The sequence below is a fragment of the Lithobates pipiens genome, unplaced genomic scaffold (genome assembly GCF_037356315.1).
Source record: "Lithobates pipiens isolate NorthernLeopardFrog02 unplaced genomic scaffold, aLitPip1_a1.2 Scaffold_23, whole genome shotgun sequence".
In the NCBI taxonomy this organism is placed as follows: Eukaryota; Metazoa; Chordata; class Amphibia; order Anura; family Ranidae; genus Lithobates; species Lithobates pipiens.
In genome coordinates, this window is record NW_027507785.1 from 58,767,235 (window position 1) to 58,781,461 (window position 14,227).

The window sequence follows — 14,227 nt, forward strand, 5'->3', positions numbered from 1 at the left end:
GAGAGCATCTGCAGATCCAGGCCCCACTCCCCTGGTCTGATATCTATGATATACTTAGCTCTGGTTTCTAAGAGGAGACCTCCAGTGCGGTCTTACCATTCACAGTGGGAGAGAGAGTTAGGGAAGAAGCTGGACCCAGAGGAATGGTAGGCAATGACTCTAGCTATATCCAACTGCTCGCACAATGTAGTGATTCTGGAAAATGCATATAAGGTGTTATACCGGTGGTATTATACCCCGACGCGCCTGGCTCGCTTTGTCCCAACCTGTTCCCCTCTTTGCTTTAGGGAATGTGCCCAAGAAGGCACTATGGCCCATATTTGGTGGACGTGCCCACAGGTGTGCAGACTATGGGTCAGGGTGTACGCATTGCTTCGTAGCCTACTTCGAGTGAATCTTAAAAGGGATCCGTTTGAGGCACTCCTTGGCAAACCAATCACTGCGCTGTTACGCCCAGAGCACCAATTGGCGCAACATCTGTTTACTGCAACTAAATTGACAATATCCAGAGCATGGAGAACCCCAGCCCTGAGTTTCGAAGCGGTCAAGAACCGACTGAATGATGTTATGATCAATGAAAAATTGTCTTCTGTTGTTTCTGACACTCATGCCAAGTTCCTACGTGTCTGGCAGCCCTGGATTGCATATCATTATTCTCCTAGATTCGATGTTGCTATATTATCAATGTAGGGACCGGTGGTGCACAACCTGCGAGCCCATTCTCTTCCCTCCCTCCCCTCTCTCTTCCTTGACCCTCCTTCCTTCTCTCTTTTAACCCTCACTACTTCTCCCCTGTTTCTTATTCAACGACCTCTTTTAATCTTCTCTTGATTCATTATACATCTTTTTCTCTCCTTCTTTCTTTTGTCTTACCAATTACCAGTAGATGATTACTATGGGCTGTTACTGTATTGTATGACATACTTCTGTTGCAGTCATGTGAAAACCCGGGTTCTCCCGGACACAGAAAATGTTAGAATCGCCTGGGCAACAGCCTTCTTTAATAACTTCTATACTGTGAAACACCTGAACTGTTATTTGTATGACAGCCTATTGTATTGGAATGTAAACTTGTTAATTAATACTAATAAAACCTTTGTAAAAGAAAGGTTAAGCGCTGGGAAAAACTTTTTGAAAGATAAAAAGTGCATTTTATATACAACTATATGGATCAGACCAAAATGAGGGACAAATGAGGGGGTACGAGGGACAGAGGGACATTGCTCCAAATCAGGGATAGTCCCTCGAAATCAGGGACAGTTGGGAGCTCTGTATCTGGCAGGCCATACACAAAGCAAATTTTCATTCCTACAACCACAGACAGATTTGTGAAATAGCTTGAGTAAAGTGAGGTCTAGGGCTACTTAGTTTTAGGACTAAAATGGCATTTTAGTTTTAGTCCCATTTTAGTATTCTGCAATTGTTTTTAGTCGACTAAATCTCCAGGACATTTTAGTCGACTAAAAGGTCCTACGTTTTAGTCAACTAAAATCTCCAGTACATGTTATTCGACTAAAACTAATTTTAGTCGTCTAAAATCGAATGGGTGTAATTTAATTGTAATGCATTAGTGAACATTTCTCTACAATTTCCAAACTCATTATATACTGCTGGAGTGAGGTATGAACATGCACTACAGACCAGTGTTCCTTTTCAAGTCAAATTTCAATTTAGTTTTTTGACTAAAATTGCATTTTACATTTTAGTTTTTGCATTTTAGTTTTAGTCCCATTTTTTTAGTCATCTCAATTGTTAATGTTTTAGTCAACGAAATTAACACTGAGGGCTACAAAGCATTAGTGAGGGAATGGACTTTTGTTTAACTGTCCCAGTTAATTATTATAAATCTTACTTGTGTAATCCAATAGTTATAACATATTTAAACAAAAGCTGCAAGAGAAGGCTCTATTAATGAAAGCAATAAATAAAATCTCGATATACCTGTTATACAGCCTTGTTGGGCAGCACAGTGCCTTGGTGGTTAGCACTTATGCTTTGCAGCACTGAGGTTCTTAGTTTGAATCCTGGCCAGCACGTTGTCTTCATGGAGTTTGCATGTTGTTCCTTTGCTATAGTTGGTTTTCTTCCAAGTACATCAGTTTCCTCCCACATGCCAAACAAGCTTGTGGATTCATTGAGTATTGTCTAATGTTGTGGAAATGTTATTATATGGACTCATGTGGACATTTTATTCTAGGATGTGTGTTTTATAGGTTGTCATCTGTCTCCCTGTGTCTGATTCAACCAAAGAGTGCTCTAGCCTCTAGCAGAGCGCACTTGGGTTAAATCGGGACCAGCGGAAAAAAACGTTAGTATGAAAACCTTCTCATGGGCTTGGAGACGTGTTCGCTGTGTGTGTGGGCGTTTAGAGGTTTGCAAGTGTCAAGCGCAATGCGCTGGGCTTTTTGCCTTTAACTGCTCATGCACATTAGAGAAGCGAAGTCCGCTTAGCCAGAGAAACATATTATATCTCTGTTGTGTCTACGCTATCCCTTTTTGGATACATATCTGCTTTAATAAGAGGACATTGATATCTGCCTTGTTGGTATAACATAATATTGACAACAGCAGTGACAATATCCCCGCAGATCTTCTTAAGCCTGTAAGAACAAGTATAATTATCTTACTAAATGCTGGTTACCCTGAGCAGTATTGGGTGGGCTCCATGCTGACCAAGATGGTGGATGTGCATGCATGTGGCTGGGCAGAGGGCAGTGTACATGCCTCAAGTGAATGAGACATGTGCACTTCTCCCTCCCACTCCTGTGGATGCCCTCCCCTTTAGTGTTGTCATTTCCTGTGTGGTCATTTCCTGTGATGTCATTTTGCATGGAGGAAGCGATTGGCTGTTGGGGCCATGACTTCCTGTTTGTCTTTTCTTTTTGTTGCCGATAAATAAAAGTTGCCTGTGCTCGTGACAGCAGGCAATCGAGCTGAGAATGTGAGGATGGTGACTATGTCCGTTTACTTGGGGAAATCCGGGAGACACGGGAGACACCAAAAGGCTGAAAGGGCACTTATTAGCGCAAGAGACATGGATTACGCATGGCTTATAGCGAAATCTCCATGTCACTGAGTTGCCCTAAGTATGTGTGTGCGGGTACGACCTCCTATGGCAGCCCATGGTAACACTCTTTTGTGTGGCTAATGTAGGTCTGGCACTCATTTCAGGCATGGAGCCACAGAAAAGTAAGGTTCCAAGGTTAAAAGTACACCAAACATTGCAAGGTGGTCATAGTAGTAGTGATAGGATGGGATACAGCCTTGACTGTTGCTTCCAATGGCCACAAACTAACTTCAGATCCGCAAGAAGAAAAAAGTAAAAGAAAAATATTTGACAGCATTATAAATGCTGATTTGTGATGAGCCATTTAGGACTTATAGTTACGGTAATCATTTTTTATTATATTTATAATTTTATTGTGCATCAACAAGTGGCCAGTGGACTCATGGGGTGCTCATTGACCTCCTGCAACCAAAGACAGCAGGTTCAACTATCTCTTGCAATAATCGGTCGATGTAGGTAATAGCAGTGGACGTGCTAAAAAACTATAACACAGAGACTGTAGAAAGTGAGAAAGGGAAGCAATCCTATGTTTCATGTTTCACCCATCCACCAATAAAAATAATCAACATAGGTTTTGCCTATTGTGCTCGACAAAGGAACTGCTCATATAAAGCCAATATTGACCATGAAGTCTGACTCTGTCATAGTATTTTACTTATTTCTCTTATTTTTCCATTTTTAGGGACTTCCGGGTCTTCGAGGAGAACAAGGACCTTTAGGCCCACTTGGTCCAGCAGGTCCCCCAGGGATACCGGTAAGCAGTCAATGTCTATAATGTCATCTACAGGCTTCTAGTATTCTTCTGTATAAGTTTCTGTAGCTATAGTCTACAGCAGGGATATGCAATTAGCGGACCTCCAGCTGTTGCAAAACTACAATTCCCATCATTCTCTGCCTCTGGGTGTCATGCTTGTGGCTGTCAGAGTCTTGCTATGCCTCGTGGGAATTGTAGTTCTCCAACAGCTGGAGGTCTGCTAATTGCATATTCCTGGTCTACAAGATAGGCTAGGAGGCTAGGAGGGATCCTTTAATGGTTCATAGTTTTACTTAGACTGCAAAATTATACACTAGTAGGGTGGATTTACTAAAGGCAGACAGACTTTGACAGACTAATTTCCATCATCCAGTCATGTGCAAGCAAAATATATGTTTTTATTTTTTCTTTTCTTTGCACCTGATTATTTTTTAGAAAGTGAAGCTTGCAATATGCATAGGAGCTGATTTACCAAAACTGGAGAATGAAAAATCTGGTACAGCACTGAATAGTAACTAATCAGCTTCCAGTTTTTTTTTTTTTTGTCAAAGCTTAATTGAACAAGTTGAAGTTATAAGCTGGTTGGCTACTATGGAGAGCTGCACTATGTGTTGCAATCAACCCCATAATCTATTTGCCTTTAGTAAATCCACCACTCTGTTGACAAAAAAAGTCATGCAGGCTAGACATGTGCAATTCGTTTTGTTCTGAATTATTTTTTTAACGAATTTCAACAAATTTGTTAATTTGGAAATATCCGAATTAACGAAAACCCCTTTTAACAAATTCTTCTGAATATTCATAAATTGGAATATTCAAAAGTTCAGAAATTCAGAAATTAGAAATTCGAAAAATTTCTAAAACCCAAAAATCTGAAATAATAACTAAATAATAACTAACTAATAATAACTCTTAAATCATAGGTATTGGAATTTCCTTTCAAATTTGGCTGCTAGTGAACATAATGAATATGAATTTATCCAAAGTTACGAATTATCCAAAATAACGAATGCCCTATCTAAACTAATCACGCCCACCTAACAGCTGTCCCCGAGCCACCCTCATCAAATCATTTCCTGTATCTGTTACCTTTTGTATGACCACCCCCTCCCTTTAGTAATGTAAGCCCTACAAGCAGGGCCCTCCTGTCCCTTCTGTATTGAACTGGCGCTATATAAATCGTGTATAATAATATAATATAATAATAATAATAATAAAAAATAACAATAATAATAATAAAAACGTTGTATTATTATTTATTATTAGTTAGTTCCATTCCACTTGTTTAGATTCAGCATTTGTTATTTCGGATAATTCATAACTTCGGGTAAATTTGTGTTCATTACGTTCACTAACAGCCAAATTTAAAAGGAATTTCCAATACCTATAATTTAATAGTTAGCTATTATTAGTTATTCTTTTGAATTTTTGGATATCCTTTCTTATGTTTGAATTTTTTAATTTTCGAACTTACAAATTTGTAAAATTTCAAATTTACGAATTGCGATCATAACGAATGACCCGGAAAAAAAAAAACTGATTTTTCAGCAGTCCACATGTCTAATGCAGGTACAGTGATATTGTGCTAAAGGCATTAAATGGTATTAATAAATGAGAGTCAATTTTTAATAATTGAGATCAGTCAATGATAAATGCTGATTGGTTGCAATGAGTTCCTGAGCTGTGTACATTGCTGACTACTGACCTAGAAGTTTTTTTTTTTTTTACTCAAATACATCCTCAACTTCTCTGTGATAAATGCGGTAACAAAATAAGAATCAGATTTTCCTCAGGACGTTGTTTTTAAAGTAGATAGTACATTTAAATGTGCATTTTTTTCATTTTTTGTCAAGGGGAAACCTGGAGAAGATGGCAAACCTGGTCTGAATGGTAAAATGGTGAGTAATCTAATTACCGTATTTTTCGGACCATAAGACACAGTTGACCATAAGACGCACCTAGGTTTTAGAGGTTGAAAACAAGAAAAAAAAATATTCTGAACCAAATGATGTACTAAAATATTTCCAGTGCCCATGAAATGCAGCCTGACCATTACCATAGAAAATGCAGAGTGACCATTACCATAGAAATGCAGAGTGACCATGCCATAGAAATGCAGAGTGACACCATTATCATAGAAATGCAGAGTGACCATTGCCTTACCTGATGTTATCCCAGCGGCCTGCCTATTCCTCCTGTCCTCAGTCCACCCTCCTCCTCCTCCCCAGCCATTGTTCCTGGGCTCCCAGAGGGACAGCTGGCACTTCTCTCCCCTCCATCCGGCCCATAGTGGCCTGTTTTCTGTGTCGCCTGGCACCCACGGGGGTTTGGAAGTCTGTCCCCTCTCTCTCTTCCGGTGGTGGCTGTGGAAGGTGATGCGAGTGGTGGCGGGGGGCGGTGCCGGCAGCGGGGACTGTTCCGGCAGTGGGGGGCGGTGCCAGCAGGGGGGGGTGCCTTTCATATATTCACACCATAAAATGCAGAGACATTTTCCCCCATATATCTGGGGGAAAAAAGGGCATCTTATGGTCCGAAAAATACGACATCTATAGCTGGGACGACATCTAAAATGCAGGGACATTTTCCCCCATATTTCTGGGGGAAAAAAGGGCATCTTATGGTCCGAAAAATACGACATCTATAGCTATCTTGGATGTAAAAAAAACAAATAAACGAGTTTCTCTTTAATATTATACTCAAGTTATCTCTATCCGTGGTGCTTGAAAATACAGAGTTGCTCTAGGGCCCCTTTACTCTTAAAGCAAAGGCCCAGATCCATCCAATCCATGGTTTCTGTGTGCTGTTCTGGTATAATGAAGGGTTTCCCCTCTATCACTGCACAAGTGCAGATAGGATGCTGCAAGGTGCAGTTCAAGAGCGCTTCAATGCGTCCTATTTTGCAATGTGACTATGTCACAGATCATCAGCAAAGATGATCTTCTACTTTTTATTTTAACAATATATGTTTTTTCCTACCTTGTTTCTACTATGGTGCTGCAACATAGGCCTAGCATATATAGGCATCACCAGATCCCTCCTGCTGATTATCATAGCAGCTAAATGGTAAGTCTTCCCCCAAACTGTCCTTCAACCTCATTATTTAGCTGTGCTCAAGCAAGCTAACAGTCATTGCCTCAGCAATAGTTCAATTTCCTAGCCCTAATTAGTCATCAGTCCATGTTAGTTCCTGCACTCTTGCATTGCTGTCCCTCTGGTTACTGACCTTTAGCCTGTCCCCATTTCTGAAATTGCTTGTTAACTTTGTCCCAACCTCTGGTTTTGTCCCCGCTCAACTGCCATCTGTTTAGGTGAGTCCCAGTGCTGCAAACTGGTACACCATTGCTCTGTGAGGGCTGCATTGGTGAAGATGTTGTGGCACATGCTTAGACTTTCCCCCTAAGCCCATTTTAGAGTTGACACTCCAAACATACAGATAACACAGACGGTTCATTATCCAGTTTGTTTGTCGTAGAATATTTTTCTTTTGGTTGCAATGAGAGACAAGTCAGATAATTTTTGAAGGTGAACAATACCTGAGAAAGTTCCTAGGCCTGTTTTAGAAAGTAGACACCAAAAGGTAATTGAATAGTTTGATTCTTCCAGCAGTATGGAGTAGGTTTGAAGAGAAACATGAGAGGCCAAATCCTGTGAATTCGTAAGTTTGGGTAACCGAGAACAGCAGCAGTGTCAGGAATAGCAGATGAAATATATAGACATTTCCAGGCTGGAGTCATAAGGTGGAACAAAGTCCTTGCAAAAACATTTGTAAGAAAATTCTCAACACATCCGTTGACTAGATGAATGTTATTGGAAAGTACTGCAAAATTTTGTTTGCTTTCGGCATACGATTTTGGAATGAATCGACTTGCATTTTCTTGGTGTTTCAGTAGAAAACATCGATCAGATCCCGCTAACCATTAGAAAATCAAGGGAATGTTCTGAAAATTAAAAATTTTGGATGAAATTCTACTGGTGTATGGCCAGCTTTAGTAACGTTCACCTGGACTTCTTTTGGAACTCTTTTGTAACATTGCAGACGTTTCACCATCTTACAAAAAGTCTTCATTTCCAGTGAGTGACACTCATTAGAAGTGAGGAAGGCACTTGGATGAATGGTAAAATGACTTCAAGATTCCAGGTGATTGTGACTTACTATTACTAGCTATTATCACTATTGTTGTCAAAAACCAAAGTTTTTCTCTTTCAATCTTTTTATTAAAGTATTAGAGAAAACATAAGCAACATATAGCGGATGAACATAACGTACATAGACATGAGATACCAAAAAAATTGTGTACAACATATAAAGCTTGCAACCGATCAAAAACACAGAGGAAGAAATACATTAGGCAATATATGCATATAACCAAACGACAGTGATCCCACAATCGGGAGAAGCTGGGAGAGAAAATGATCCCTCCCTCAAGGGGATAATCAAAAACCCCCAAGAAAGTGAGTAAGGCAAGGAAATTGGTCTCTACGTAAGACATAACACCTAAAGAAGTAAACGCTAGTGGGCCTACGCGCCCCCAGTGCGATAAACCAACATACGGTAGTGGGGCAACAGATGTCTGGGAGTTGAGAATCAGGGTACGTTATATGAAAATTATTTAAAAAAAGGTAATCATAACAGGAACCCCAGAAGTCTGAAGAACCAAAAATTTTATATCTTCATTTTTTTTTAATTATAGGGAGAAGACGGAACTCCCGGAGAAGATGGAAGGAAGGTAACCAAAATATCATTTAGTCTCATTTGTGTGACCATACATCTTCCAACAGTTGAGTCATGCATGTTGACAATCAAGAATGTAGGGGTTGTACCTCTTTCAGGTATTTCTTACTCCAAAAGGATATCCAAGAATCGCTAGGTCTTCAACACTTATTTGTCTTGTTACATCAAGCGTTTTTGAATTTCAGTAACATCTTATTGCTGTAAATTTGGTTACATGGCTCTTTGCCCAATTACGGATTCCTGGTAACGCAGCAGTGTGTTTGCTTTGGTTTAAGTTACATGGCTATATACTAATTTATTATTTCTTTCTTGGCCTTAGGGTGAAAAAGGCGAATCAGGGCCTGCTGGCAGAGATGTAAGTTGCAATTCATTTATTTCTGTTTACTACACCCTAAACTGAAACTATATTGTGTATTCCTTGAGTAAATGTTTTTTTTTTTTTTTTATATTCTATATTTTCATGGTTGATCTACTGATCTTTGGATGCTCCCTCAATTGGTCATCTGTATATCAGACAGTATAATCAACATCAATACTGAATGAATGCTTATATTAAATCAATTGTAGGACAAGGTTCATGACTATTGACTGATGGCTCGGCAGGGTCAATGGTTGTGAAAGTAGCTGCCGGTAGACTTTAGCGCCAATGTTTGCTGTTATTTATTTCTCTGACTTGCCTGTCAGACTGTAGTTGCACAGCCACGGTTAACACTACATTACACTTATCTGATTGAGAAAAGGGAAGGATTGGCTGGGTTGCAGTGAGGTTTTCTATCAGTTTAGTAAATCTAAGTGAGTAATAACAGCAATAGTTTACAAGGGTAGTGGTGATTACTCCAGTCAACATCATCACTCCTGCCCCTCATCTGGATGGGTGCAGGTGCTAGAAGTACCTGTCCACATTGCAGCACTGAAGATCAGAGGACTGGGATGCATTAAGGTAAGTATTTGTATGGGTTCCAACTTTTATTGAACAAAACAGGTAGAGATTGCTTTGGTGCAATGGTAGCGGGCAATATTGGCTTACTTTTTTAGGTAGCCATAGATTTGCTTTAAAAATGACAGGCTCCATTTAAAACAGATGATGTAAACTGGGCAGTTCTAGCCATGTTATTGTGCAATTCTCTCCATTTGTCAACACCGATAGCAAGGACTTGAGATCCTTCGGTGTATGAATTCTGTCACCTACCTGTTTGGATAATGTATATGATTTTCTGGTTATTTACTGGGAATTGTAAATGGCTGAATTTGTTTACAGTATCATCACCTTCCACTCATGAACTTTGTGAAATAAACACATTAAACACACCTTGATTATTTCCATTTATAAAATAACTAGGCAACATTAAGGAGAGCCTGGAGAAAATGTAGACTCGATTAGAAGATTGACAATTTTAGGTTGCAGATACCCCTGTAGATTTTCATGATCAAGAGAGTGAACTTTCATTGTGCATGCGCCAGTGGTCAACCAGCCATGAAAAACAATGTAATCTGGCCAGTAATGGATATAGCCTGTTTTGGGGCAATCTGAGAAGATCTTGTTGAAGAACTCATAAAAATATATTTTCTCCACCAGGGCCGTGATGGATCCAAAGGTGTTCAAGGAGAATCTGGTCTATCAGGCCCTCCTGGGCCACCTGGTGTTCCCGGACAACCAGGGCCAATTGGTCCTCCAGGACAGGTGAGGTGTATGTCTTTTTCTCTGCCTACCTAATACCTAGTATACCTAGTGTTAGTGTTAAGGTAATATTATATACAGTTCAACACAGGACCTGCTTTGTGCAACAATTTAATATGAACTTACTGCCATTCCCAGTTTTTTCTATAAGAATGAAACTTTGAATCTGATTGGTTGTTGGGGGGCAACGGCAATGCAAGGTATCTGAGATATATTTCTTTTTCTTATGTTTAAAATATTTTTCTTTTTCTTTTACCATGTTATGTAAAATGCCAAATGTACATAGGAAACCCTGGAGAGTCACCCCCTTAGGTCCCAGGCTATAATTCATTATATTTCCCAGCCAGTCACCTAGGGGTAGCAATGGTTGGTGTAAAAATTATTTTAAAAGTTAAAAATTAAGCTCATTAAGCTGCCCCTAGTTCCATAAGCACCACAGATAGCACAGAAATTAAGATTTCAGTCTGTCTGACATATCTTCCTATAATTTAAAACAATAGTGACTATACATAACCAAAGAAAGCAAAATGAGAGGGAAGAGTGTCCTGTAAGATATCATGAATGAGTGTATCCATCACCATTAGGGCAAACCATCACCAAGAATAAATATTTGGAGGCTTACCGAAAATCCATGACCTCCTAAATTAATAGAAAGTTCATATCACGCACGTAAAGAGATTCCTTGACAATTAGTAGTGCACATCACTTGGTAGCAGATCAAATGTTATCACACAAAATATGTCAGGTGGACCACCCAATGGGGAAGGATACAGTGCTGTAAAATCACATCGAAATACTAGATCCAAATTGCGATGATGTCACGTGTAGGGCCACTGACGCGTTTCATCATAAATTACATTCTCAAAGGACTCGTATTTTCAAATAAACTCACATGAGTAAAAAAAATGTCAAATGAAGAGCAGATTTATTGGAGAATTAAGAAGTGTTCTAATGCAAATTGTTTTTGTTTTTTAACATAAAGCCATATTTATTGATTACCACTGTTTGTTGATTGTTAGAGTGTCAAGTCCATGGGTTGAAAAATATTTCTTAAACTGACAATAACTTGTGCAACACATTGAACATGAAACATAAATAACTGAACCTACCATAATAAGCTTTTTTGTTTTTATAGGGAATTCCAGGAGTAGCTGGCATCCCGGGAGCTAAGGTATGATTCATAAACTGCAAACTCAAGCCATTTTAAATCTATATTATAAATACACCAGGACAATCTTTAATATTGACTGGACCCTGGGCAAACATTTTCTTGGGCCCTCTATTTCATGCAATTTTGCTCTCCACCTGCTCTGAGACATACAATAAATAGCAGCTAGACTCAAAATCAGTTTATTGAATCAGATCAGGCAGCGATTGCCATTGGTTACCAGAGGTTACAGAGTATAATTACCGCTCACTGACTGGCTGCTAGACGTTACAGCACACATTATGCCTCACTGTTTATTTTCTAGACGTTACAGCACATGACTTCTGCTTGTTGATTGGTTGCTAAAGAATACTGTACATCAATTTTGTTCACTGATTGATTGCTAGAGGTTACTGGATATCTATACCACTCACTAATTGGTTACTAGAGGTTACTGTACATTTTTACTGCTCATTGATTGGTTCCTAGAGGTTACTGCCAATCCTTACTGCTCAGTGATTAGTTGCAAGAGGTTAGTGCACAGCATTACTGCTCACTGATTGGTTGCTAAAGGTTACAGCACATCATCTCCTCACACCATGGACTGGGGAGGTGAGGAGACCCATCAATAGACAGAAAACTCCTAGGGATCCTAGGACTCCTGGGATCAGTGGCAATGCTGGGGGAGGGAAGGTGTGATCAGTGCCAATGCTGGGGCGTTGATGGGATCAGTGGCAGTGGTGGGGGGAATGGGATTAGTTAAGAGGCAGTGCACTGTGGAAAAATCTCAATCATGTAGAGCAAAGCTGGAAATCTTTGACAAGTATATAGTGGGGGATTCTACCAATGTAATGGGGAATTTACAATGACCACCAATGTGAGGGGGGATTTACACTGACCATCAATGTGAGGGGAAACTTGCACAGACCACTATGTAACGGGGGATTTTACGAGACCCACCGATAGGAAAGAGGGATTTCTACACTGTCACCAATGTAATAAGAGCATTTACACCAACCACCAGTGTAAAGGGGAATATACCATGACCTCCATGTAAGGGAGAATTTACACTGACAACCATTTTCAAGGAGATTTATACTGACCACCAATGTAAGGTGACACTTCTACACCGACAGACAATTTTAGGGGGGATTTACACTGAGCACAAATGTAAAGGGGGATTTACACTGACCACCAGTGTAAGGGCAATTCTGCACTTACCACCAATGTAAAGGGAAATGTACACTGATCATCAATGATATGACGAATATTCACTGACAACCAATGTAATGGGGGATTTTACATCAACAGCCAATAAAGGGGGTTTCCTACACTGGCCACCTATGTAAGGGGGATTTATACTCACCACCAAATTAAAGGGGGCTTCTACACGGACTACCAAAATAAGGGAGGATTCAAAACAGTCTACAAATGAAAATTTGGATTTTTTTAACGATTACCAATATAAAGAATAGTTTCTACACTGGCCACCAATGTAATGGGGATTTACACTGACCACTAATGTAATAGGAGCATTCATAGTAACCACCAATGTAAAGAGGGATTTATGGTGACCACCAATGTAAGGGAGACCTTCACACTGGCCGCTAGAGTGTGAATGAAAGGATTGTACACCAAGCCCCAATGTAATGAAAAGATTTACACTGGCCACCAATGTAACTGAAACATTTAGCCTACGTTCACATTTCTGTGTGTCTGGAATACATGCAAAATCGCTTTTCTGACACCACAGAAACATGCTTCCCTTTAGCAGATACACAGCAGTGCCATTAATTGTTAATGTCACCCGCATGCATCAGCTGAGATGTGCGCATTCACATGCACCAAAATACAAGGTGCTGTGGCACCATGTTATTTTAAAGAAGGGTTCCACCTTCAATTTGCATTACCTTTGCAGAACAGGCTGATGTTAGGCTTAATGACTATAGTTGTAGGTGGGACTTTCAAGCATGCTCCTTTTCCTTCCCAGTGGGCAACATTCAGCAGAAGTGATGGTAGATATGACCTCAGAAGGACACGATATACATATGAATGCCGCCTTTATTTACATATCAATGCCGTGGTCTCTGACTATTTACATATTAATACTGCGACTATTTACATATCAATACAGATTATTTACATGTAAACACAGGGTCTGCAGGTGAGTCATGTGTAGCGCAGAGCTGGGCAGCAACAACAGAAATTTACATTGAGATATCAGGACACAGCACAGGACTAAAAATTCAAGGGATAAGGGAATTTAAACTGGGATAGTTGACAAGTATGAGGCAGCTGCTTTGGGCCCCACAACAATGATGGGGCCCAGGGAAGCTGCCCCTTTTGCCCTGCCTTAAAAATGGTCCTGAAATACACTACCAAATAGCATACAATTGAAACTGAAACAAAGCTTTAATTTTTCCAAAAACAACATAATTGTAATATTATCAAATGAATGTCATGTTATTTTATACAATTTGACAAGATCTGATGATGAGAAAAAATTTAATTTTAGGGTCCCTGAAAGTATGTTTGATGGCCTTCTTAATGAGGTACTGGTATTGCTACAGCATACAAAGACATTTTAGGCAATTGTACACTTCTACCCTTGTAGTTATAGTTTGGGAAAGTCCCTTTTCTGTTCCAGCATGACTGTGTTTCCCCGTGTACCCCTGTGTGCAAAGCCAGCTCCATAAGGACAAGGTTGTATGAGTCTTTTGCAGAGGAAATAGAGTGGCCTGAACAGAGCCCTGATCTCAGTCACATTGAACTCCTCTGCGATAACCTGGAATACCAATTGCAAGATAGATCTTTTTTTATCCAACATCAGTACCTGCCCTCACAATTAT

General features: G+C 39.8%; 1 protein-coding gene across 2 annotated transcripts in view; it reads left to right on the forward strand.

The window, feature by feature from the left end:
- The window catches only part of COL7A1 (collagen type VII alpha 1 chain), a 294,429-nt gene that overhangs the window by 202,935 nt on the left and 77,267 nt on the right, over window positions 1-14,227 (forward strand). For both annotated transcript variants that reach the window (XM_077451699.1, XM_077451698.1), the window contains exons 65-70: window positions 3,750-3,821; window positions 5,675-5,719; window positions 8,513-8,548; window positions 8,873-8,908; window positions 10,130-10,234; window positions 11,367-11,402. In XM_077451699.1, coding sequence (XP_077307825.1) covers window positions 3,750-3,821; window positions 5,675-5,719; window positions 8,513-8,548; window positions 8,873-8,908; window positions 10,130-10,234; window positions 11,367-11,402 — 330 coding nt within the window. The remainder of the gene's footprint in view (window positions 1-3,749; window positions 3,822-5,674; window positions 5,720-8,512; window positions 8,549-8,872; window positions 8,909-10,129; window positions 10,235-11,366; window positions 11,403-14,227) is intronic.